Source organism: Guyanagaster necrorhizus, assembly GCF_019112545.1.
Source record: "Guyanagaster necrorhizus MCA 3950 unplaced genomic scaffold BT62scaffold_3, whole genome shotgun sequence".
Classification (NCBI taxonomy): domain Eukaryota; kingdom Fungi; phylum Basidiomycota; class Agaricomycetes; order Agaricales; family Physalacriaceae; genus Guyanagaster; species Guyanagaster necrorhizus.
Window position 1 is genome coordinate 700,927 of NW_025064882.1, and position 24,507 is coordinate 725,433.

General features: G+C 48.0%; 8 protein-coding genes across 8 annotated transcripts; 4 read left to right on the top strand and 4 right to left on the bottom strand.

Moving 5' to 3' along the window:
* Positions 1 to 627: 627 nt before the first annotated feature.
* Positions 628 to 5,329, top strand: BT62DRAFT_978007 (multifunctional beta-oxidation protein; the record flags this gene model as incomplete). Its single annotated transcript, XM_043189315.1, has 23 exons — positions 628 to 692; positions 753 to 847; positions 902 to 1,028; positions 1,078 to 1,226; positions 1,279 to 1,391; positions 1,446 to 1,505; positions 1,559 to 1,724; positions 1,922 to 2,110; positions 2,164 to 2,333; positions 2,459 to 2,537; positions 2,589 to 2,611; positions 2,665 to 2,789; positions 2,848 to 2,875; positions 2,929 to 2,971; positions 3,019 to 3,194; positions 4,084 to 4,149; positions 4,199 to 4,363; positions 4,417 to 4,496; positions 4,555 to 4,706; positions 4,758 to 4,854; positions 4,913 to 4,940; positions 4,995 to 5,193; positions 5,244 to 5,329. The coding sequence occupies 23 exons, from the start codon at positions 628 to 630 to the stop codon at positions 5,327 to 5,329; spliced, it is 2,481 nt and encodes an 826-aa protein (XP_043044614.1).
* Positions 5,330 to 5,538: 209 nt separating this feature from the next.
* Positions 5,539 to 7,996, bottom strand: BT62DRAFT_960730 (calcium/proton exchanger; the record flags this gene model as incomplete). The annotated part of the gene is made up of 16 exons (XM_043188570.1): positions 5,539 to 5,610; positions 5,661 to 5,771; positions 5,823 to 5,872; positions 5,925 to 6,010; positions 6,066 to 6,088; positions 6,153 to 6,347; positions 6,395 to 6,699; positions 6,750 to 6,771; positions 6,818 to 6,951; positions 7,020 to 7,157; positions 7,261 to 7,306; positions 7,508 to 7,582; positions 7,644 to 7,675; positions 7,728 to 7,779; positions 7,829 to 7,863; positions 7,921 to 7,996. 15 exons carry the CDS (start codon positions 7,994 to 7,996, stop codon positions 5,733 to 5,735), a joined length of 1,308 nt encoding a protein of 435 aa, XP_043044615.1. The 3' UTR covers positions 5,539 to 5,610; positions 5,661 to 5,732.
* Positions 7,997 to 8,643: 647 nt separating this feature from the next.
* Positions 8,644 to 11,012, bottom strand: BT62DRAFT_882449 (uncharacterized protein; the record flags this gene model as incomplete). The annotated part of the gene is made up of 5 exons (XM_043182705.1): positions 8,644 to 8,718; positions 8,773 to 10,080; positions 10,136 to 10,281; positions 10,335 to 10,698; positions 10,749 to 11,012. The coding sequence occupies 5 exons, from the start codon at positions 11,010 to 11,012 to the stop codon at positions 8,644 to 8,646; spliced, it is 2,157 nt and encodes a 718-aa protein (XP_043044616.1).
* A 1,258-nt stretch (positions 11,013 to 12,270) lies between these two features.
* BT62DRAFT_883797 (Erg28-like protein) lies at positions 12,271 to 12,825 on the bottom strand (the record flags this gene model as incomplete). Its single annotated transcript, XM_043182772.1, has 4 exons — positions 12,271 to 12,326; positions 12,378 to 12,496; positions 12,552 to 12,642; positions 12,693 to 12,825. Coding segments are annotated over 4 exons (399 nt in total), but the record flags the coding sequence as incomplete, so codon positions are not given.
* Positions 12,826 to 13,005: 180 nt separating this feature from the next.
* On the top strand, positions 13,006 to 16,316 carry BT62DRAFT_990767 (uncharacterized protein). Its single transcript, XM_043190248.1, has 2 exons — positions 13,006 to 13,467; positions 13,524 to 16,316. The coding sequence occupies exons 1-2, from the start codon at positions 13,048 to 13,050 to the stop codon at positions 16,203 to 16,205; spliced, it is 3,102 nt and encodes a 1,033-aa protein (XP_043044618.1). The 5' UTR covers positions 13,006 to 13,047; the 3' UTR covers positions 16,206 to 16,316.
* Positions 16,317 to 16,402: 86 nt separating this feature from the next.
* BT62DRAFT_1000351 (uncharacterized protein) lies at positions 16,403 to 17,645 on the bottom strand (the record flags this gene model as incomplete). The annotated part of the gene is made up of 2 exons (XM_043176639.1): positions 16,403 to 16,854; positions 16,904 to 17,645. The coding sequence occupies 2 exons, from the start codon at positions 17,643 to 17,645 to the stop codon at positions 16,403 to 16,405; spliced, it is 1,194 nt and encodes a 397-aa protein (XP_043044619.1).
* A 1,876-nt stretch (positions 17,646 to 19,521) lies between these two features.
* On the top strand, positions 19,522 to 21,536 carry BT62DRAFT_926774 (uncharacterized protein). Its single transcript, XM_043185112.1, has 5 exons — positions 19,522 to 19,656; positions 19,770 to 19,838; positions 19,895 to 19,954; positions 20,005 to 20,621; positions 20,690 to 21,536. The coding sequence occupies exons 2-5, from the start codon at positions 19,803 to 19,805 to the stop codon at positions 21,336 to 21,338; spliced, it is 1,362 nt and encodes a 453-aa protein (XP_043044620.1). The 5' UTR covers positions 19,522 to 19,656; positions 19,770 to 19,802; the 3' UTR covers positions 21,339 to 21,536.
* A 545-nt stretch (positions 21,537 to 22,081) lies between these two features.
* Positions 22,082 to 23,327, top strand: BT62DRAFT_882738 (thiamine pyrophosphokinase; the record flags this gene model as incomplete). The annotated part of the gene is made up of 6 exons (XM_043182719.1): positions 22,082 to 22,269; positions 22,317 to 22,389; positions 22,438 to 22,530; positions 22,566 to 22,739; positions 22,791 to 22,902; positions 22,951 to 23,327. 6 exons carry the CDS (start codon positions 22,082 to 22,084, stop codon positions 23,325 to 23,327), a joined length of 1,017 nt encoding a protein of 338 aa, XP_043044621.1.
* Between the last annotated feature and the right edge of the window lie 1,180 nt (positions 23,328 to 24,507).

Sequence of the window (24,507 nt, forward strand, 5' to 3'; positions counted from 1 at the left end):
CCACCTACTACCTACCACATCATTCGTCTCCAACACTTTTTCATCACTTTTTCGATCTACAATCATAATCTTCCTGTCCATTAGTATTGTCTTTATCATTCTCAGGCTTTTTCCTCGCAATTTACGTGTTATTGTTTCTCTTGTATGTCATCTTCCTATCTATGCTTTCTAGACGCTTTCGCTTTCGCATATTTATGACTATGGTTGAATCCAGGCGAGATTGTCTCGGTTGCACATCTTACGATTTGCTTTGTACTTTTTTGTATTGTTCCGCGAACTTTCGTCACGCATTACATTTATCTTCTATCGGTTAATATTCTGGCTGCATCGATGGATTCTCCACTGTTTTGTATGTTCGCGGGACGCGTCGTGTACATTCCGGCACTTGTATAATCGCAATGCATGTCCCTTTATCAAACCAGATTGTTTGAAGTACCGTGCGTTCGCACGCACGAAGTGCCCGACAGCAACGCCTTCAGTGTCCCGTGGACCGGTGACGTCACTGGCACTCGGTTTCTTGACCAGCAATCGTAGATCCGGGTATGGTGATTTCACATGTAAACGCCGTGCTGGCTTATATTCAACCAGCCCCGGTCCATACGTGAAACTCTTACAACGACGTCGACCATGTCTCTATCATTCCAAGGACATACTGTAATCATCACTGGCGCTGGCGGTGGATTGGGAAAGGCGTGAGTATATGCAGTGGTCTATGAATTCGGGCTTTCTCTCACACCATTACTCCTCCCCAGTTACTCCCTCTTTTTTGCCTCTCGAGGTGCCAACGTTGTCGTAAACGATTTTAATGCTGCAGCAGCACAGAATGTCGTTGACGAGATTGTCAAAGGTCTTGTTCCTGCCGCTCAGCCTGTGGATTACTTATTAATTGAATGTGTCTTAGTCGGCGGGAAGGCTGTTGCAAACACATCGTCCGTCACAGACGGCGCAGCCATAATCAAAACTGCTGTTGATACCTTTGGAGGCGTGTCTATTCTCATCAACAATGCAGGTATTTTGAGGGACAAATCGTGCGTTATTTCTCGTCTAGATATACACTGAAGCTGTAACTTGCTACAGTTTCAAGAATATGACGGACAAGGAGTGGGATCAAATCATGGAAGTCCATCTTAAGGGGGCCTTCGCCTGCACCAAGGCTGCTTGGCCTATCTTCCGGAAACAGAAGTTCGGACGCGTCGTCAACACGGCGAGTGCTGCAGGAATCTATGGCGAGTGATCAGATTAAAGTGTCAGAAGAAAGGGTGGCTCATCTTGTAATAGGAAACTTTGGACAAGCTAACTATAGTGCAGCTAAAATGGGTCTCATTGGATTTACGAAGACCTTGGCTCGAGAAGGTGCTAAATACGGAATAAAGGCTATTGCTATCGCCCCCGTGTGTTGCAAGACTCGTTTCTAATTTGCACGCCCATCACTTACTGTTGAATAGATGGCTGCATCCGCTATGACGGAAACCATCATGTCGCCGGAGATGCTAGCTAAGCTCGGGGTATTGTATCCTCCTTTGAGATATCAATCACCATTACTGAGGCCAATCACTAGCCCGAATTCGTTCCTCCCTTTGTCGCCGCTGTGTGCCATCCTGAGGGACCAGATGCGTCAGGCCGAGTGTTTGAGCTTGGTGCTGGTTTCATTGCCGAGGTTCGGTGGGAAAGAAGTGATGGCGCGGTGTTCAAGACGGATGCAAGTTTCACACCCTCGGCTGTATGTCTTTTCTGAGGTTGTCTATCGTTGCACTCACAGGATTTTACTAGATCAAAGCGCGATGGGACGAGATTGTGAACTTTTCAAAACCTTACTAGTGAGTCATCATCAAACATGCAGGATATATCATACTTATTCCTCGACTATTCAGCCCTACATCGGTACCTGACGTTGACGCCGAAGGAAAACTCGCTTTGGCAGCAAAGCTTCCTCCGAACCCTCAATCTAAGCCTGAAGTCCGCTTTGACGGACAAACAGTGATCATCACTGGTGCCGGTGCTGGTTTAGGACGCATATATGCTCTAATGTACGGAAAACTTGGTGCTAATGTCGTAGTCAATGATGTCAGCGAAAAGGGGGCGAACTCTGTCGTTGAGGAGGTAATCAAAGGTATCGGCGTCTGCCTCCCGTCCGTCCAGTCCCTTATTGACCGATATGCATAGCTGGCGGTAAGGCCGTTGCAGCTGTAAATTCAGCTGAAGATGGCGATGCAATCGTAAAAGTCGCACTGGAGAAGTTCGGTGGCGTTCATGTTTTGGTGGCTAACGCTGGTGTTCTTCGGGACAAGTCTTTCCAAGCAATGACAGAACAAGAATGGGATCTTGTTCTTGCTGTACATCTTAGGTGCGTCTTGCCTCAAGTTGTCCTTTCTATTACTTATTGAATTATGTGCAGGGGTACATACAAGGTCAATCCTATGCTGACTCGCCGTAGTGTCTGCTCTAATCATCTCAATAGTGCGCAAAAGCAGTCTGGCCAATCTTCCAAAAGCAGACATATGGCCGCATTGTAACGACCTGCTCACAGGTCGGTATATGTGAGTATTCCATGTGCTCAAAGGTTCTTCGATCTTACTTCGGTGTAACAGACGGTAACTTCGGGCAGGCCAACGTAGGTGTTCCACCTTCGGCGTGGTATGGTTCATATTGTAACATCACCTCTAGTACTCTACTGCAAAAGCCGGTATCATGTCTTTGACCAAGACGTTGGCCTTTGAAGGCCGCAAGTATAATATCCTTGCCAACGTCATAGCTCCATCTGCTGGAACAGCCATGACAGCGACGGTATGGTTAGTAGGATATCCGGGCCACGACTGTCCTTTAACTCACAAGGTGGTTTTTTTCCAGGCCCCAAGAAATGGTGGATGCCTTCAAGGTTGGCTGACAGAACTTTCGGTGGGGTTTTGGTCAACTTACATGATTCAATAGCCAGATTTCATAGCACCTCTAGTGGGGTATCTGACCAGTAAAGGTGCGGTCTTCTTTCACATAATAAACTATGCTAATAACTGCTTGCAGACAACGAAGAAACTAGTGGTTCGTTGTTTGAGGTGCTAGGTGGTTGGGCTGCTCAAACGCGGTGGCAACGTTCTGGCGGCTATGGATTCCCCTCCAACAAGCCATATACATCTGAAGATGTTGTCGCTAAGTGGAAACATATTACGACATTTGGTAACGTAGTGGTCATTTTTTCTGTCTCGATGTACTAACTCTTATAGCAGATGAGCGAGCTACATATCCTACGACTACAACAGATGCGATGCAGAAGGTACGGCTAATGTCAAAGCACATGTGCATGATATCTGATCGGGCTATATAGGTTATCGAGAACTTTGACAATATCGAGTCGGCGAAAGCAAAAATGTAAGGTACTTCCGGGGTAGCGCATTCTATAGTCCGCGGGAAGGGTGTTTCCTTCATTGTATACTTTCTCGTACATCAATATAATCAATGTTTTAGTATAACATGTGCTTATTGCATTCATCGCGCCCGAGTATATTGTATTTTCCTATGTGTGGCCTTTGATGTCAATGACTCTAAACTAATGTTCGCACCACCATGATTCCTGCACATCGCAAGGCCCTTACATGTCTTTTTGTCATCCCAGTGATCCCATTTCCTTGCTATCGAAGTTTTGCATTGTAGCCACAAGATTCCACTTCCCTGGACTAAGAAGACCGTTTGGCATGCTTGTTACAATTGTCAATCACCCACCTGGGAGCTGCGATTAGTACAATACATACTTTCATGTATTGCATATATTCAGAGCTGCGCCAGTTTATATTTCCCAGCAGTCTTTGGTACTCAAAATCTAATCATTATTAGTGCACTTGTCCCTCTGTTCACTGACCTATGTGCACACATTTAGTAGCGGCACAGGACCCCGGTGTTCACCATATACCGGTTTTCTAAACTCTAAAACTCTTTTGAGTTGCAACGGATCAGAAGCCTAGAGGCAGACATTCATCAGCCGTTTTCATGTGATTGCTTCCTCTGCATCACGGGTCCGGTTAACGGGCTGCTGTTTGTTCTGTTACCACCATGGTTAACTTTTTGGATCCTAATCTTTTCGCCGATCCAGAGGATGCTGATATCGTCGTCGAGGCGAAGAAGATGATAGTTAAGCCAACAGAGTACTCATATACCGAGGTAAGTGTCTCTGCGTCTTTCTGGACACGGCCTCTCATTCAGTGCACAGCGCGACGTTATACTCTACAATCTGGGCGTAGGTGCTACCGAAAAGGAGCTTAAATGGACCTTTGAGGGAGACGAAGAGTTCAGCGCAATCCCGATATTCGGTGTCATCCCCCAATTTCTTGCCAGCAGTGGCTTTCCCTCAGATTGGCTTCCAGACTACAACCCTGTCGGTCAACTTTGCATACCTTCTTCGTCTTTTCACCCAAAAATTTCCTCTAGGCCAAGCTACTCCACGGTGAGCAGTTCCTCAGCATCAAGGCACCGATCCCAACCAGCGGCGAACTTGTCACTCGAGTCCGGTTAGAACTGACGTCGTTGAAACCTACTGGCTATCTAACTGAATATTTTTTTAATTAGTTTACTCGAGGCCTTGGACAAGGGAAAAGCGGCGGCTGCCACTACTATCAATGAAACCCGAGACAAACATACCGGCACGCTCATATTCGAGAATCAATGTACACTTTTTATTCGTGGTTCCGGTGGCTTTGGTGGCAAGCGCATAGGAAAAGGTGCACCTTGTTATCCCGCATTGGTCGCATTGCTAAGAACGCGCTTTTTAGACCGAGGAGCAGCTAGTGCGGCGAACGAGATACCAAAGCGGGCTCCAGATGCTGTCTTGGAAGAGAAAACGATTCCGACGCAGGGCGTCTTGTACCGGTTTGTCGCATAATCTGTGTCGTATGTCCATTTGTCGTATTCATCAAAACCGTTCCAGATTGAGTGGCGACATGAACCCATTGCACGTCAGTAGCTACTGCTACATCTTTGAAACGACTTGTTACAACTGATCACCCCAGATTCTTCCCGAATTTGCTGCGATTGGTGGCTTCGACAGGCCGATCCTGCATGGGCTTTGCTCAATGGGTATCTCCGGCAAACATGTATTTAAGACGTTCGGTCCTTTCAAAGACATCAAAGTTCGATTTGCGGGAGTCGTTTATCCAGGCGAAACACTAGTGACGTTGATGTGGAAGGAGGGGCCCAAAGTTGTGTTCTGTAAGTGGTGCATAACGCGTGCTACCAAACATCATACTGATGTCGCTCAGTAACGAAGGTGAAAGAACGAGATAGCGTCGTTCTTGCATCTGCCGGTGTGACACTAGTCGATAATTCGGAAAAGGCGAAGCTATAATTCTGGTATAATAATTCTAAGTACATGTGAGAATCACCACACCAAACCTTCTTGGTAATTAGAATGTACATGGATATTACAGAATGCAGTGAGTGTATGGATTAGGAAATTTATGCTACACATCGAGCGGTTCAATATTGTCTCAACCATTCTACAATAATATCGTAATAAAAGTCAACTGGTGGACAACTTTCCAGACTCTGCTTGGGCATCTGGCGAAGGTCTAAAGAACATAGCGAATCAAGTACATTGTGATAAGAGGTTACTAGAGGGATTATTTCCTGGAATAACAGGTTAGAGGAGGGGAACTGTAGAACAGTAAAAAACATACCTGGATAGAACCAGAACGTAACGCCGAGGATAACATATAGACCTGTCGTTAGTTTTTGAATTGAAAGGAATCTCACTGTAGAATCGAGAGCTTACACATCAGAATCATGCCCTGTTCCAGAGTCAGTCGACGGTCAGTGGCAGAAGGCATTGATACACGAACCTCTAGCCAATTAGATTTGCCATCTTGCACGACATAGTTTACAGTTAGAACTATGATTATAATAAGCTGAGTCGTACTTGCAATGACCTCAAAGATACATACCTGCGAGAAACATAGCTACAGATTCGTAGGGATCAAATAGTAATGTCAATGGTTTGCCCATGATCCACCCAAGAGTCACAATGAAGCTAAGAAACAAGATTAGCAAGAGACCCTCTGTAAGGACGAGTTAATCATGCTCACGGGATCACGAAGAGGGCGATTTGCTAAAAAATAAATAAATAAATATCAGCTAGCTTGCACAATGCGATGAAGAGAAACATCACTTACAATACTCGATCCAGCAGCGACGCCCAAACTGAGATTAAGTTTATCTTTTACGGATACTGTCACGGCAGTGACATGCTCAGCAGCATTGCCGACAATTGGAAGAAGAATCACTCCGACGAACTCTTTAGTGATCGGGCCACTGTCTGTCATGCCGTCGATTGAGTCTACTAGCCACTCAGCAGTAACTGCGACTAGCTAAAATATACCTCAGCTCTAGATCAAGTAGGATAAAACGGTCTCACCACAGTAACAGTGGCTAGCAGCCCGACGGTGACCCATAGACCCAATTGGGGTTCTTCGACACCTTCCTTTGAATGATCTGATCCACTTTCAATATCACGGTTATCCTCAGGCTGTAGCCGAGGTGCAATCGTTGCGCTGGTTGCAGATGAGACTGTACCGATCCTCTGCGTCTGCATCTCAATTGGTGGCTCAGCCTTGAGCTTCTTGTGGGCTCCGTATCGCGTGGATTTGACAATATCTTCGCCTTCGTCCGTGTACAGTGAAGCATGAGAGAAGAGCTGGAAGACCAGATAGGAGATATAAACTATCATGGGACTTAGTCTCCCGTGTAGGCTTAGAGCGATACACTCTTACTAAATAGCAGTACGATGGAAGTCTAAATGACGTCAATACGAACTTGGCAAAGGTACCGGGAGACCTACCCCATGGCTGACATTCAGGATGTCTGAGGCTTCGTCATTGTCCGTATCGCCAGCTACCGAAAAGTGGAAGGCGGCAGGTAAGAGAACAGCAATGACACTGATAGCAAGCAAAGAAGAGTTCAGCTGGGTAGCCACTAAGTGCGTAAAATATCAGATGAAGGTCAAGGAGCGATTAAGATCACGCATGAGATGATCTACATACTTTGTCCAAAACCTTGCTCTTGGAACTTGATCCCTCCGGCGAAGAAACACATGCCAAGAACCAAAACTTCATAACGATAAGATGACCGCCATAATAAACACAAGCGCTTACGAAGATTACTCAGGATAGAGCCGACCACTACAGAAAACAAATATTAATACTCAGTACTTTCTTCCAGTATTCACAACACGAGACAAGTAGTTGCAACGGGAAAAATGGAGACGGGAAGTCAAGAACTTACATGATGACTGCACGATTTGAAGTTGACATTTTACAAGGGATATTATCTGACGTAAGTAATTGAGTCAGGAAATGATTGACAACGGGTTCCTCGGGGACCTACAGCCACAATCAGTTCTACACTGCGTGAAATAACCTTCGTTTAGTGGTTATTAATATCATTGCGTCAATGACGTACGCGTTTCCCTGAAGATGAACATTGAAAGTTCTGAGAAACGCAGACGAGGCAATCTATGACTAGCACATACGAGAGTAGCATTCAGAAGTCCAGCTAGTGTCTGTCCAACTCTCATGGAGAGTTCATCGGTGGCGAAGGCCAGAAGCTACATCGGACAAGAAAGGTCACACTACCTGATTTACAACTAGTAGCCGGATGAACTTTACCTTGGCCAGGGGTATAATAGCAAGAAATGAACCTATGATGCTATTCTGAACACTCCACATGATGAGGATAGCTTTTGAACATACAAACAAAGATGATGGTGTCCTTCTCACCAGCGAAGGCGAAATGGAGAGCCCACTATGATGGCATGAGGACATTGCACGAGTATTCTTAGACAATGACGCACGGATACTGGAATGAATACTAGGAGGAGATTAAGCCCTGAAGATATGTCAGCATAAATTCGGGGATGGGGAAGTTGGTTGCATGTTAGCGTACACGAGGCTAACAATATCGATCTAATACTCTTCCATACTCCGGGTGATGGACCAATCGCTTTTTCTGGCGTAAGCATCACAGTTGTTGCTCGCACAAGTGAGAAAGATCGACGAGTCGAACGGCAAGACGTGGTCCTGTTCACGGTTTCCGCAGTCGCTTTCCTCCGGGAGGTGGGAGAACGCTGCTGAGTATGAGGTGTAGTTATCAGAGGTGTGTTCGTCTCTGTGTTAGATTCTGTGCTGATATTTGTATGGGTATTGTCGGACACTGCTTTGTAGTCGGAGCCATCGAGTGACTGCACAGTATTATTGCTGTTGTCTGTGGAGAGTCAGTTAAAAAAACATTTTCGGCCACTACCACACACCCATGTGAAGCTATGACGACGGAAGAAAAAAAGGTGTGAAAGGAGGGTGAGAAGCTGTTGTTTTTGTTTTATGGTGTGTTGACGTTGGTTAGTATGTAACATGTCATTGTGAGAATCTAGATCTGACTACTCAGCCACGTGTACTATAACCACGCGAATAATGGATCGAACGGTCTGTATTGATTCTGTATTATTCTCAAGCCTATCTCAAGTATTAAACTCTGCAGTCATTTTGTTTATGACACAGCATCATTTAACAGTACCATTGCTGTCATTTCTGTTACCGCAATTCAATTGCTATACAAGCTCCTTTACATAACTCGTAAATTGTAAATTACTTGGGCTGTTTATCAACGAGGTCAACCCTGATATGCAAAAGAAACAGCACCGTACAGCCCATCCTCCCGTCCGAGCATTCCGTATCCATGCAAGATCTGTCAGAATTCCTAAGTCAACGAGATTTGACAAACAAGGATCGGTAAACGTACCTCCATCTTTCTTGCGTGCCATCCAACACCACTGCTCACGTTTCCATTGGCTTCTGATAGCTTCTCTAACTCAACCCTCAATGGATGTTCGGGCTCCAAATCTGTTCTTAGCTGACTCTCTCCAGATTGCGCTACCCAACCAGATGCAGTGTCCACGTACCATCCCCTTCCGCCTTTGCTGCGTACAGTTCTCCAACTACCCGCACCAGCTCCTAATCCGCAAAGCATAGCCGTCGACAGCTCAATAACTCTAAGTCGCGTCGGCGGTGGCTTCGATCCCGAAGGCGCTGTGAGGCTAAAAGAAAAAGGCGGAGAACATAGCGGCCGGATGACATAGGAGTGTAGGGCGATACATGACTGGCGGGATGATCCTCGAGGAGCGCCATTCTCGCCCAACCCCGGCCTCATACCACAGTCTAATTCTGACGATGTACCAATCAGCGTTAGCACCTCAACATTGCTAGCTTTTGCCTGCAAAAACCCCGCAATTACACCGAGACGCACATCAGGAACGTGCGATAGGCCGAATGAGCGTAATTTTGGAAGGGGAACACAGGCTTGGAAGACCTCCTCGTTAATCGGTGCGCTCGACAGATCAAGGTACAGAAGTTCCCCGCTTACGAAGCAAGGAGCGAAAGAAACGACGGCCTTCAACTGTTCATGAGAGAGGGGGCAGCCAAACGTCGCGTCACCATACAAGTTGAGTTCTAAGATTCCAGCGCTAACTGGGGAGTCGATGAGGAAAGCTTTGATACTTTCTCCGGTCAGCCGTACGCATCGTGCGAGAGCGAGGGAGCTCAAACGCACAGTCGACGACCTTCCCAACTCCGCCAACAGTTCTGGAGTCACGCGAGTGCCGGAAAGGTCCAAATGAGTAAGCGAAGGAAAGGCAAGGACAAATGGTGTCAGGATGTCGGGCAAAATTGATTTAACCCCGCGCAGACCAAGTCGCTGAAGACCAGGAAAAGTCATCTGATCTTCGGATTGTAAACGTCTGGAAGAACCAGCCCCGCTCTCAAAATCTGCGTCGCTTTGAATGATATGGCACGTTACAAAGTCTGTAAGCGCCTTGACAAAAACCGCACTGACACATCCAGTCAGATCCACGGCCTCAAGGTCTAAACATTGGCGTCGCCGTTCTCTGTCTTCGTCGTCGGCCTCATGGGTATCGGTGAGGGCACGGCCACGAGAATTGCGACCACGGCCTCGGGAAGGGGCTCCGCGAAGGAACAGTTCGTTTAGAACTGCGAAGGTCAGCGCACCATCCATATATTCCGTGGCGCCAAATGTGATCAGATTTGGCATTTCCTTTGAACAGGTGATCAGTGCTGACTATTCTCTGAAGTACCGTGACATCGCTCACTTTAAGCACAGCTTCAACGCGGTCCCCCGTTACGAAGCGGCTATTTACACCCTCCTCGACAGACCTGCGCATGCCGATTGTACGGAAATGATTGAAATCAAGATGCCGTATGAAACGACCAGGACGTGTATCTTGAGGTGTCGGAACTACATGGCAAACTCTGAGAACAAAAATATGAGACACGGTAAAATAGACAAACTATATACGGCCGGATCCTGGCGCTCCATTACATCCTGGATAGCTGTACTGATGGAACGAACAAGCTCCCAGCGTGCTGGACTTTTGCTCTTGTGTCTGAAACGTCGTGGACTGGGCTCTCGAGACGCCATCGGTGACAACAAGTCGGGAGATATAATGTCCTCTGGCGTATGAATGGAAGAGAGTATGGACTCTTGTAATTTCCGTGTGGCCTCCTTGTCTGTCGGAATGGAGGATATACCAGATTTGACTGCAGTCTCTGCTGCAGCTTTAGCAGTTTTCTCCATGACTTGGTCCACAGTCTCTTCATCATACTCCCAAGCGATCTCATCCACTAATGAAAGCCAGCTGCGAGGGAGTCGAACCTGTGTGAGTTTCAGCGCGACATCCCCTGGGCAGTATCCAATTTACACACCTCTAGTTTCCGCCAGAGCCACGGCTTGGCGGCGTCATACCAATCATGATTCACGAGGCAAAGGTTGGCAAGAGTGCGTCGAGTCATAGGTTCGGACCAATTGCCAGGAGGAACTGAAGAGGGTAATGAAGTAGGCACGCCACATTCTATGGTTATGAATGGGTCAAGGGATGAATTAACAGGTGGGAGGCAAGCAGAATAGACGTGAGAGCAGATTCTAAAGAGCAATTCCGGAGGGTATTGAATTGGCGTGGCGGAACTCATTAAATGGTAGCAGTGATAGGAGAGACTGGATCTTGGTAAGGGGAAAAGTATCGGAGAACCGTCAGTGATGGAACTTGACAGAGACTGTGAAAGATGACCTTGTCTTTTTGACCCGGCCATCTTAAAAGGAGCCCATCACGTGTCCCAGGACCCAAGTTCATCATGTTGCAGGATTATTGCGTACCCGAGACTATGCCATTCGATCACTTCTTGGCTTCATATTGCTCAGGGTGAGCGCAAACGTGCAGTAAGTCGTTACATACCCAGGGCAAGCTAGTTCCCACCCCATCCACTTTTCGGCCTAAATGGATTTGAATTCCGCTGGAATTCCGCAGTGACTTAAGGTCGGCGCCCTTAAGTGGCCTCAACGGTTCTCAAAGTTTATTTCATATCGTGATTCTCCTCTTCATCCTGGCCCATCTCGTCAGATCTGGTTCCATTTCGTACAAAATAAGTACCTATGTTTTCCCAGTCCTTTAGCCATCAACGTGCGCGCCTGTAATATTCAAGGTGTCACTTGTGCCTGCGCGTAATCTTCCCAGCTGTGTTTCAAGTGCAGTACGTTGGTCCTGCCTAGAATCCTCACAGGACAGGACTACAGATAGCGCCAGTTCCGATTCTGGGAGAAACATGGCTTGTGGTTCGGCAGTAACTTTTCAGTGCTTCCTACGAGTGGGCCGACTTTATTAACGATCAGACGCCGATGTTCTGTATTGACGGCAAAATCGCCGTCAGGACGATCAAAGCATCGAAACTGTCATAAGACACGAGTATGTTGTAATTCTGTGAAGTGAGTTGTCGTTATTGTGACCATGATCGCGCCTCAAGCCCTTGATGTCTTCTCTTGTTTCCCACACCAGATGGCGCGGGGGTTGGAGCAGGATTAAGATAGCCAGGAACGTCAGCAAAAAATGTATGATCCATACCCCAAACCGATAAACTGAGAAGCAGCGAAAGCATCAGCAAGAATTCTAATAAAAGCAAACTGTTCAAGGAAATCTTCTCGGTTACATGTATGACTTGGAGAATACTCAACAAAGAAAAATTCAACGTGTCTGTTCCAAATCATGGGCATCTTTGCTATCACTTTGCTTCTCTTGAGTAGACATACGACAGCTGCTTTGCAAGTTATAAACGAGGGACAGATGAATATAGATGGACGCGAGGAAGCTAGCTGATATATTTCTACAACAAAGCATGTGTGTGAGCACGTAAATGAGATCGGAGAACCGCGTCGCGACTTAAACCAGACAGCCATTCATGAACCTTTTACGTAGAAATCGTACTGTGAAATCATCCAAACAAGAGAAGTCGCTGAAAGAGGACATCAGAAGGACTATAACTGCACGGCTGTGGCACTCTTACTTGAAACAATAACAGGACTGATTAGGCCCGGATTGACGGTCGCGGTGCGGAAGATGAGAAGCTCAGATGAAAAATGACCAAAGGCAATGAGATAGGTAAACAGCGTCAGGTCGTATAAGCTGGTAGTACGGTCAATGGACTAAATCTTACGAAAACAGTAAAATGTTGACAGACTGTTTTTCGTTGATGTTGTAGGCAGCATATGCTCGCACAACAGCAGAGATAAGGGTCCATACAGCAAATGTTCGGGCCTGTAATCCGGTCACTACGATCTAATTAGAAACTGTCAGGCATAACACATGGAAATAAACGAACCGACCACCCGAGGATATATTTTCCGCGTCAATTTGAGCGTCACAAAATTTTGGACCGAGTTAAAAACCGCGGTCACGGATATGAAGAGTTGCCATAGCGGTAACCAGCCGGCCGCCTGTGGTAGATCTGAAAAGTAATATTAGGGTACAGCAAGCAGCCAGAGATAAGAGCATCGTACATTGTTCAAGGAACATTTGCTGAAATTTGAGATGGTAGTGAGAGAGAAGGAACGGACTGCTGTCACGCCAGCTCCGGACTTTCGGCACAGGGCACGGTATCGTTTCCGCTTATGGCAAAAGCAGGATCGCGCCCTTGGCACCCTTTTCGTCGACCGTTGTTTCAGACAACGACGGACATGTCGTCGTCGCTGTCCATGGCAAGGAGCGAGCAGCAGCGTTCCCCGTCTCTTCGATCTATTGGGAGCAGCTCTAGCATAGCCAGCGGCGTCAGTCTTTCGCGTCGTCCAAGGACTCGCACTCGTTCTCGAACGGTCACAGGAGGTCAGAGTCCCCACCCGGACGCCACCTCTACTCGGGCCCAGGATGGTGACATCCCATTTCTTACCAACCAAATGGTGACCGAGCCTCAATCTGACATTCTCGGTAGTCCGCACGATTTTGATTCTCAACCACCTGTGCGTCCAGCTCGTTCACCGCATCGGCCCGTTTCTACGGACGTGCAGCTATCAGATACGATTGGCTTGGTCGAAGAAAACCACGAGAACGTTTGTGATTCAACGGGATATTCAGTTGAAGAGTCCCCTGAGACTGCGATGGTACGTTAGCTCGTATATCACACAAATTTTATCTCATTGGGCACCATTATTTCCAGCCGCGAACGTTGCAGCAGTCTTCATTACCCTCAGATGCAGCATCCACAGCTCCGGCACCTTATCCCTCGACATTTGGGAGACCTGGTCCAGAAGCAAGCGTGAATGCGCGAGACTCAATGCTATCTAATTTTACCCAGCAAACGGGGACCTCTACCTCTCTGTATCCTCCTTCAACATCCACTGTGTCGGGAACAGAGTCGCCGCCTTCTCCCCACTCTATAGTGGAAACGGGCGAGAACGTTGACGTTCCAGTCATTGACGATCTCCAAGAGTATGACGGAGACGATGTTTCCTACCGGCTGCGCTTGCTAGTCAAAAATAACTACTTTTTACCACCGGCACATTCCAAACCTTCTGCTTCCGACTTTGCCTCGGTACCAAGCACACCCAGAAAGCCAACCTCCCCAACATTCCTAGACCTTTTCCGGGTGGGAAAGTCGAAATCTAAACCAACTACACCCGTGGGTACGAGCCCGCCACCTGATATCTTGATTCCTGCACTCAGAACAACCTCGGACTCTATAACTGCTTCCGGCTACTCCCAATATGCTCGGCCACAGTCGTCATCCCATAATCCGCGTTCACGACATCACGGAAGTAGTCCTCAAGGCAGAGTCGTGGTTGTACGTGAGAAGATGTCAGACCTCGTGGGTGCGGCGAAGCAAGCAGAGCAAGATATGAAGGCGCGTGGGGTCAGACGCGACCAGGGATCACACAGAGGGAATCAGACAGTCTTCGACGACGTTATAGATCCGACGGATGCTGTAGACCTTCTTCCTCCCTCGTCTAAGTATCCATTTGCTGTTCAAGCGTCTGCCCTGCATGGCTTGGGCGTTCATGACTCCGTGGGGGCGGCGCTATTGGCGGATCGCCTTCCGCCACCAATGAGCCCTGGAATGTCTTCGCTTGATCCAGACGACGATTGGAGAAAAGCTTTACTCAAAGCGGCTGTCGGTCATTCTCTGGATAATCTAAATTTGCATCAAAGTTCACCAACGTCTATTGCCTCTCCCATGTCTGGGCCGTCGTCTCCTGCTCCTGTACATATGTTGGGCCAACGGATTATTTCCAATCCCATCATTCTGGAGACGGATATAGACACATCTTTTTCGAGGCCGAAATCTTCCCGCAGTCGAACGTCCCGTCGCGGGCGAGATCATGAGCTCTCGCCTTCCGAACACCTTCCGATTTGCAGGCCACCAAGCTCTTTACCTCTCCGGGCTGAAACACCGCTTCCTCTCACACCTCTTGCGCCACCTCCGCGCCGAATCATCAATCCGCTGTATTCGCTTTCCCAGACTGATTTGGGTGCCCCACAACAATCTCGTCCACCACCAAGACCTCCGATTACACCCTCAGCTGCTCAGGTTGTGCGAAAAAGCATGTCGTCACCCGTACTACTGGAGTCTTATGAATCCGGGGCAGGCAGAATGTTAGCCATGACTCCTCCTCCGATACCAATGGAGTTGCGAGAATCAAGGGAAGAGAGGGAATCCGATAGAGAAAGTTCTTTCGAGACAAGTAGAGAACATTTATTGACAAGCGTGCATACAGAGTCTCTCTACAGCGAATACGCGGAACGCGTTAATCGTTCATCAACATCGTTGTCAGACTACTCGCAACCTTCACCAACTGCTTCAGCGTTCCAAGACGCTTTGAACAGCATCAACAGCCACTCGCGAAGCACCCTGTCCCAAGTGTCTATCGCTGAGCAACCTGGGATTCTCAGTCGAGCTAGCACTGTTCGTGTACATGCTGTCTCACCTCCGCCACCTAGAGTCTCTTCCTCATTAGCAAATATTGCTTTATCCCCACCTCCCCGTTCCTCGTCCTTACATCACAGGATCATTCCTCCCCGTGACATCAAAACCACTGAACCGTTGCCTGTAGAAGACACATCCACCACTGACACACCGAAGGAAATTCTGGCCCCTTCACCGACGACTCCACCATTCCCTTCGCCCCCTCCTCATCCTTCTCCCTTGCCAGAACGTCGGCCTGGGGTTTTACCACTATCTCTACATATTCCTTCAAACAATATTGTCCCCGAGATTCAATCAGCCCCGCCACCATCTTCTCTGACATCTTTTTTCGACTCCATCCAGTCACAGCCAAATGCCATGGACGATCTTGACTCGTCGGACGAGAGCGATGACGAGGATGTTCGAATGAATAGCTCAATCACCCAACAACGGCCACCGGCATATGTCACACGTACACGGACGACATCCACTGGACGAAGTCATAGTACCCATAAAACACTTCTGATGCGGCTCGGCAACCATTCTACACCCTACATATCTCGGCCATCGCTACCATTTGGAGCAGTGGATCCCAGACAGCCTATTGGCCATATTTCCCGGCCATCGCCTTTCTTCACTGAGAAGATATCACGAAAGAGCGGGGAAACTAATCATCCATCGTTAACGTCATCCTTTGATTTCTTTCGATACACGCAGGAACATCCGGGTCCATCTTATGCGGACTCTTCGTCTGGGGTAAAGAGCCTGCAGGGTGCTACTCTGAGTGAGAGTGAGCATGCGTGGCAGCACAAGCAACGAGATCAGGAATCTCTGAGGCGCCTTGATGGGTTACTCATACAGCACATGGAGGCTGAGAAGGACAGAATTAAACGTATCGCATCCAATGTTCACGCATCCAATGGTCAGGTTAAATCATGATGCTCGTATTATATACTTATTACTCGTCGTTTATACCTTGCTTGTCCATTTTATACCGTTTTTTTAACAATTCTATACCCTTGACACAACTTTCAATACATGGATATGGACAATTGCATCGATTAAGGCATTTTAGGCTTAATTAATGAGTGGGTACGTACTGGAGATGATCAAAACTGTATTAGCAGATAACACAGCTAGACGAAAGAACGCTGAGTTGTGATAAGGGCTATAGAGGATTTAACATTGCAGACACCCGACAATGACGTCAACTCAGCGCTTACCTTAAACCGAGAGTAGACTTCGTTTAAGTACTGAGCTGCAATCTTGGAGCGGCCCTGAGCGACGACTCGAAGTGATCCAGACGCATTCAAGGTTGGCAACCTTTTCCTCAACTCAGGACCGTAATTTCGAGAATCATCCGTGACAACCGTACATGCGACTGGCTGCGTGCGAGACGCCAGCATCGTATCCAGGCCACCCCATCCTTCTTGCCGCAAATGAACGTACGGAACACGTAAGATGACGTCTCGCAGGTATGGCGATGACAGAGAAGATAGAACTGCCCCGGCTGCTTGAATAGCGTCCGGGCCACTGGCTGACAGGAAGATGCTATTAAGACTTGTATTGGGGCGTAAATCGAAATTGACTGTGTAGGATTGTGAGTTCTCTGAGGTTCTGCGATAGATTTGTCGCACCTTCGTCTTCGGTGCTTTGCTTATGCAGAAGAATCATAAGGTCTTCCAGCGTGTTCTGACAAGCCTGTGTATACTGCTCCAGAGCAGCACAATGCTCAGCTTTCACTCGAAAGATATGCAACGAAGAAACTGTTGGAAGGTTCTCGTGTGCAAGTAGCCACAGCATGATTCCGTCCAAAGCCGGGCTCGGAAGGTCAAGCTTCAATGCGCGGATGTTTGGCGGCAACCGTAAGGCGGAATCGATGTGAAAGCCGCTCTGGTGGTGACCATAAAGAAGGACATTCTTAAGACGCGGGAACGAGCAAATGAAGTGGACGTCAGGAGCAAGGCTACGTGACGCCAAGGTAGCAGCAAAAACACGTAAGTATGTAATGGATAAAAAACGGGATGAGATGGCGTTCCGGATCGACTCTTTGAGGTCGACGCCGTAACAAAATACGTTGAGCGTCGTGACAGTGCCGAAGTAAAATCTTTCTGAGAGTAGGTCAAGGATCCACGGGGCATCGTCTTGGACGTGAAAAGAGATTTCATTCAAGAAGGGTATAATGGTGCAGAGGGGTGATTCGAGGAGCTCGGAGAAAGACTTCGAGTCTTTGGAAGACAATTCGATGGTCGAGAAGAGGTGGTACCGGCTCGATGCAAACCATTTTTTGGAGACAAGGCTGCATGAGACGAGCATATGGCGATCTGCATGACATCCGTCTATGATCGCGTTGATAATTTCTCCAGGAAGACACTGCATGGTATGGTCGTCGTTGAAAAAAAAAACGCGCAGGAACGAGAGCGGGGTTAATATCGGTGAATCATGGAAGGCGTAGTGACGTACTGGTTGGGCGGAGATGGATCCATTCCACGCGATTTACATATTTTATCCCAGAAAAGATGACAAAATGAAAGGGTTTCCAGTGTAACAGAGATCCTGAGACAATAAAGCCACAGAAGAGTCAGAGATAGAGCGGAGTAACCGAGTCAAGTACTGCAGTAACCCGGTCTCGGGAACAAATAAATAACTGTACTTCACTTCATCAGTGCCAATGAAAAAAAAAGAGAATATTTTTCCACGAGAAACGCCTTGAACTGCCCCGCCCTGACCGCCTTGAGGCAGCAAATTTTCTGAGTCACGGCGACCTTAACGACAAAAGAGTAATTTCAAAAACAGAGCTTGTTGATCGCCGCTGTTCCATTCCTACCACCACCACTTTCTCCGGCTTTGAGAGTCGCGTTACATTTTATCTCGCCTTTTTTTAATTCAGGCTATGCCTTCTAAGTACCCTTTGCCTGACTTCGCCGGTCGCCTGGTTGCGAACGGTCGTCTTCTCCTTCTGGGGCTTCTCGGTGCTGGTTCATACGGGAAGGTCTATCGCGCTCTAGATATCGCGTCGCCCAAGCATTCCGAAGAATATTTTGCCGTCAAGTGTATGCACAGGCACAAAAGGGGATCATGACGCGACGACGAGTTCTCTGTTCATGCCGAGGTCTGGACACCCCAACATTATCACCTTTTATAAGACTTTCTCCGACGGACTTTATTTGTACGTTGTTCTCGACCTCTACGTGGAGACCTCTACGACGCCATAGGCGATACCCGTCTCCTGTGTAATAACGACGCCCTTCTCAAAAGCGTTTTTATCAAACTCATCGACGCTCTCCAATATTGTCATGACAAGGACATATTCCACCGCGACCTCAAGCCAGAGAATGTTCTTTGCTCAAAAGACTGCACTCAGGCTTTCCTTGCCGATTTTGGTCTGGCGACTAAGATGGAAGATTGTAAACACATTGGGTGCGGCAGCCGTCGAGGCTGGGTTAATTATTGCCGAGAGAGTCATCAAGAAATGAGAGTACGTCCGCTGGAGAGCAATTCCTGACTGGCGGTGCGCCAGCGAGCTGCTCAGAGCGAGGCGCGATCAGGAAGGTTCCTACAAGCCATGTCCCTAACAAGCTTGAGAGCACGAGAAAGGTCCTCGCGTGACAGAAGGAAAGTATCAAGTCTGAGAATCGCCTCGCGAAGTTCAGGTAGGGTGATTCGTTCGCCGGAGCGGATGACAAAAATACGCAGAAGGATATCGATAACGCCGGGTGAGAAAGGAAAGCGTTTCTGAAACAAGGCCGAGTCACGAAGGAAAGTGTTAAATTGTACGGCGGATGTCTTCCCAGCTTTCTATGGATAACGATGGGAGAGCATGTTCACGAGAACAATCCCGAGTGACCAAACATCACTTCGTCTTGCAGTGTATGTCGGGCTCTTTCATTCCTCGCCAATGCATTCTGGAGGTAATCAGCCGTAGAACTTGATTGAAGAGGGCAGTGAGCATACTTGGACTCTGATATGATGTGCTCCTGAGGGCAATTTTATGCCGTCCTCTTAGATTTTGAACATGTCTATTCACCCATTCCTTTTTGCCTTCTCTTGGTGGATTGTTAGTCAGATCAGTTACATGTAAACGAGCGAGGATCCCCCCCTGTGGGCCAACGGTGTAATTTTTGCCCAGTGAGCGTCATTTTGCGACACAGGCATCAGACTGCGCATACGGAAGCTGTATCTAGTCGCCGGAAGGAAGTGAGTCAGAGGCATCAGAACTAAGAAATGCGTGCACGTGGCCGTCCCAGCTGCCACTAGCTGTGCCGTACACTAGCGTACATTCTGCTTGTCTCTTGGCCATTCGCTCGCCTTCCCTCTTCCTGCCTCCATCACGACATACGAACTACCATGGACAAACTCAATGACACCAGATACTATTCCTACTCTTGGCATCAGGTTCGTGTGCAGAATTGAACGAAAGACACTGTCGCTAATGCGTCGGAGATATAGTCTCACGACCAGGTAAATCCGAGCTTGGTCGGCGCGATAATATTGAAGCTCACCATCTATTCTCACTTTCAGGCCACGGTTCTCCTCATGGTTCCTTATGATACTCTCGAAGAAGACATGTCGGTAAGCGCTTTGGGACTGGGACGACCATTGCTTGACTTGAGTGTATTCTATGTTAGGTGGTAATAGAGCGCAACTACCTCATTGCAGGTGTTCGAGGGCAGGCGCCCATTATAAAGGTTGGTGGATTTCCTAGTCCTTTATGGAGTCTTATTGAAGGATGGCATAGGGAAGACTGTACGGCAATGTCGACGTGACGAATTCTGTGTGGCAGCTTGAACCCCATTCGTCTCGCCTCTCCGCTCGAGAGCGAACCACGTCCACTGCGTCGACAGCGTCGACGCATTCATCCTACGCCTTCGTTTCTGATCCAGAAATTTCCAGCAGCTTTGCGGCGTCCCTTGAAAGCGGTCAGGCGTCCGACGCGGAAGAATTCTCTGCATCATCACCTGCCCTGTCTTCCCCTTCGCTGTCTTCCGCAGACGAGCAACGTGGGTTTTCTTTCCAGCAGAAACCCCATTCTAGCACAGTTTCTCGTGCTGTATCCCCAGGGCGCATCATTCAGAGTATAGCATCTTCTTACTCATCCGTCGAGTCGTTGCATTCCGCTCAATCTGGCCGGTTGCTGACCCTACATTTGGAGAAGGATCAGTCAATTATCTGGCCTTCCCTTGTCGTTGGACCTGTACCGGATACTTTAGCGCCTTACGTCCGCAACTCAGTCATCTTTGACGCGAGCTATGAGCTGGAGCATCAATACAACATGGATCCAACTAGCCTGGTATTGCTTGCCATGGAACAGTTCGACATTCACAAGGATCGGGAAGAGGCGTTCGAGTGTTTTTTGTAAGTGGCTACCATTTGCGAAACCCGGGCCCCAACTCATTGGCGACCCCTGTTTTACGTCTACGTAGGCGCGCTTGGCATCTTTCTCATGCTCCCACATCAACAATGAAGCTCGTGTCTCACTATCTGCCGTTGCAGGCAGAATTTAATGTTGAAGAGTGCCAGCACCAGGGACAAGCACCTCGTGGTACCACTACGTATTACCTTCAATGTATCGGCGGACCCAGAGGCCTCGCACAGCTCTACTTGGAAGCTGGTATGCTTCATTTAGATGGTGCTGCTTCGACCCTCCTGTCTTCTTCACACTCCAGCCTGTCGTCTATCCGCATTCCCGCTCGTGCTCAGATGACTGACACGGGCACGATGACCTGGAAACGAGATCGCGAAGCCGCGGGGCAGTTCTTTGACCGTGCTCGTGCGCTGGCCCCTGATCTCGATATCCCTACGTTGCCGCCGCATAGTGTGGTTGACGCTGAAGAATTGGAGATGCCCTCCATCGAGCTACAGTATGATCCGGTACCGAACGTTGACTCCCTTCGTCGTCGACGGAAGAGGGACGAGAAGGCCTTGCTTGATAACCAGTCTAAGGTGGATGACTTAGATTCCACCTGGTATGTTTACCTTCCGGGCCTTATCGGCGCTGGCACCGCCCTTGTTGTTGTGGGCGTCATTGGTGCGTTGAGCTTTTCGTGGTCTCGTCGTAATCAGGCCTCTTAGATGATATACCTTTTGTAATTTTCCTTTGTTTTCCTATGTAGAATCCGTGTATTGTATAACTCTAGTCAATCCTTGTTGCTTTGTTTTGGAACTAAACATACGGTTTCCATTTCATATTCTCCCCTTGAAATTATATGGACATTGATCCTTTAGCATTCTAATATATTTTGTGGTATTGTCTAAATAATTTGACAAAGCTCTCTCCACAGGAGGAAAGAAAGGGATGGAGAAGATGATGAAAGTCCAGACATGAAAGGCAAGAAAGCAAACCTAGGTACAAAAGGAGCGATAGTGGGACCGATGATCTCGAGCTAGTAGATGTCCGTGATATCGCCTTGAGCTTCTTCACCATCTTCGTCTGGGAGGCGCGAACATGGCGGTATTACAAGGCGCCCGATGGCGAGAGGCTGGCTCCGTCTCCAGGGTAGCATCCAGTTGAGGAATCAATACAGTATCGTTCAGCGACGCGAAAGGATCTTTTTGCATCTTGCGCTGACACGGTGTCAGATGACAATAGAGAGAGGTGAAATAGCCATTGACAACTTTAATCCGCGAGCAAGAGATCAGTATCAGGGATGAAGAACATCTCCATCTTGGAGCTCGGGAAGTGTTATTCGAAGGAGAGGGTCAAGAACGGCGGCTCTGGGTGAGATAGGAAGTGTGCGTCTGAAGTATAGAACAAACTTCCACAGTCCAAGTGCAATGATGCACGTGATCGTTAGTGAATCTTCCTCCTGTCCGCAATGTCATCTTGGAATGTCGCTTTTCTCCAACCGACTGGCGCCCATGATTCAATCAAGCGGGCGTTGATTGTTTTGAATCAGCCCTTCTCTTTGACACTTCTGCGTCGTCTCTGGACATCATCACACTGGCGTTGCTGTGCGGACGGAGGAGCCAACAGACTGTATGACACCGTTGAAAACAAGGAATCGTTGAGTGATATTCCTTCTTCCTACATACTGACACTAACGTACATAGATATCTGCCGGACCTCGTAACGGGAGATTTCGACTCCATACGAACTGAAGTCCGTGCTTATTACACGTCCAAAGTGCGCTCGCTGTTACTATTACTTGGCTAGAATTCCAATATGACATAGGGAATATCTGTCATTCATAGTAGCGACCAAGACTCCACTGATCTCATGAAGTCTATGCAAGCCCTGTCTTCTCTCCAAGTTCCTGATGAAGAGGTATCCCGCTCTCACTACGAAATGTGATTCCACAGGTGACTTTCCTGACAGAACCTGTCCAGCCATGGGAAGTTATAATTCTTGGCGGGCTTGCTGGACGTTTGGATCAGACAATACACACCTTATCCTACCTCCACAAGCTTCGCAAGGACCTTTCTAAACGAGTATTTGCCGTAACAGATGATAATGTTGGATGGGTTCTCAACAGCGTTTGCCATCTTTCTCTCACATTTTCTGCCCACTTATTTATCATACCCTAGGGAGAGCATTCTATTAGGATTAACCACTCTGTTCTCGGAAAGACATGTGGTTTACTTCCAGTAGGCGTAGACTCAACGATAATTTCCACGACGGGATTGCAGTGGAATCTCAGTACGTGACTCAACCCTTTTCGTCCTATCATCCTCATTTCATTTTCAGCGGAGACCGTGTCCTCCTTTGATGGCATGGTATCCACGTCGAACCACCTTGTTCCATTCTCAGACACAGTCTGGATCAAGACCACTAAGCCCATATGGTGGACGATGGAGCTACACGCAGAAATCACTGTCTTGTACTTTGCCGGGGCTTCAACAGCAACGGGAATGGCCGAGGAGGCCGTACCAATTCCGATAAACGGTCTCTCGTTGTCGAACCTACGCGATCTGCTGATTTCCAGGCATCCCAACACTGGTTTGGACAAGATTTTAGAAACATGCCAGTGGAGCGTTAATGAGGAAATGGTTGATCATCCATTGTCTTGCGAGCTAACAGAGGGTGCTGAGGTCGCTGTCATTTGTCCGGTTTCTGGTGGTTGAAGCTAAAGCTGGGAAGACCACTATTTTAGGTATCATACTCTAGTGCTTAACTGTTCCTTCATTGATCTTCATTGTTGCTTAGATGCTGCGTGATTAAACTTAGAGACCAAGGGGAGCAAGGCGCTGCCCATCGATACATTGTGAATGGTTATCATGACGGCTGTCGGTGTTTTCTGAGTTCATGATAGGAAAGAGCTTGCCTCAGTCCCAGCCTCCTCGTGCACACGTGTATTCTCGGAACACTCCGCCTCCCTGCAATACGCGCTTTCTACGTCCGAAACGACCATCTTGTTTTGGTTTCGCCGAATACGTTCATTGCCTTGTTCGTCTTCCGTATTCGCCTGTGCCCGGTGGCTGGATGAATGTCCGGCCTTTTGCCTTTTTAAAGGAAGTCCGGACACGCTTTACCACGCTGTAGGGCGCTCAGTCCCCGGAATAAAATGGGTAACCATTGCATCCCGGCGACATTGTTCAAATTTCAAGTATGCCAGCAACTCATATTCGCTCCCCTTGTGTTCGAATAAGCGAGCATATCAGGCCCTTTCACAATGCCCCTTCAAGAAATGCTCTTTGTCAATAAGTACAAAAGGATGCCTGACTGATGATCGAATCCATCGCTGTCCCCATTTAAGTTCGCGCACTCAAAACACATATCCAGCTTCTCTTCCTTTAGCTCTTTTCCCCCTGGGAACTTGGTCGTACTCACTTGTAGCTATGCAATCCAAAATTATCTGGAGAGCATTCGTGCTCGTTGGAGCGTGCGGTGAGTTCAGCCACTTTTTCTTTGACTATTGATGAACGCGTCTCATTGTGCCTCTAGCGCCTGTGGTAGTGTCCTCGTCCCCGGTGCCTCTACATGTTGGAGCGGAAAGCTATAATCTCGTGCGTGTCTATTTCGCGTTCATCCTTCTAGGTTGTCTTGACGTTTCTTTCAGGATGCTTTCGCACGTCGTTCTCAACAGGTAAAAGATCCACCAGTTGAAAGAGGTGGATGTCTGCGTTTCGCTTGCTTCCGTTGATACTGTTGGTGTGTCAAACCTTTCGTGCTTTATACGGCATTTTCACATTGTCGCTCTGGCAGTCACGATGATAAATCATGCCCGGACACGATTTGAACACGACTAACGTACCGACTAATTTTACTGGTTCGTCTTTTAAAACCTCGCGGATCGAGAGAGAT

Excerpts from the sequence above, each read along its gene's own strand:
- BT62DRAFT_990767 (XM_043190248.1), top strand. The coding sequence starts at position 13,048 with ATGTCGTCGTCGCTGTCCATGGCAAGGAGCGAGCAGCAGCGTTCCCCG. Across the intron at positions 13,468-13,523 it reads AGTCCCCTGAGACTGCGATG|CCGCGAACGTTGCAGCAGTC; the intron begins GTACGTTAGCTC and ends CATTATTTCCAG.
- BT62DRAFT_926774 (XM_043185112.1), top strand. The coding sequence starts at position 19,803 with ATGGTTCCTTATGATACTCTCGAAGAAGACATGTCG. Across the intron at positions 19,839-19,894 it reads CTCTCGAAGAAGACATGTCG|GTGGTAATAGAGCGCAACTA; the intron begins GTAAGCGCTTTG and ends ATTCTATGTTAG. Across the intron at positions 19,955-20,004 it reads GGCAGGCGCCCATTATAAAG|GGAAGACTGTACGGCAATGT; the intron begins GTTGGTGGATTT and ends AGGATGGCATAG.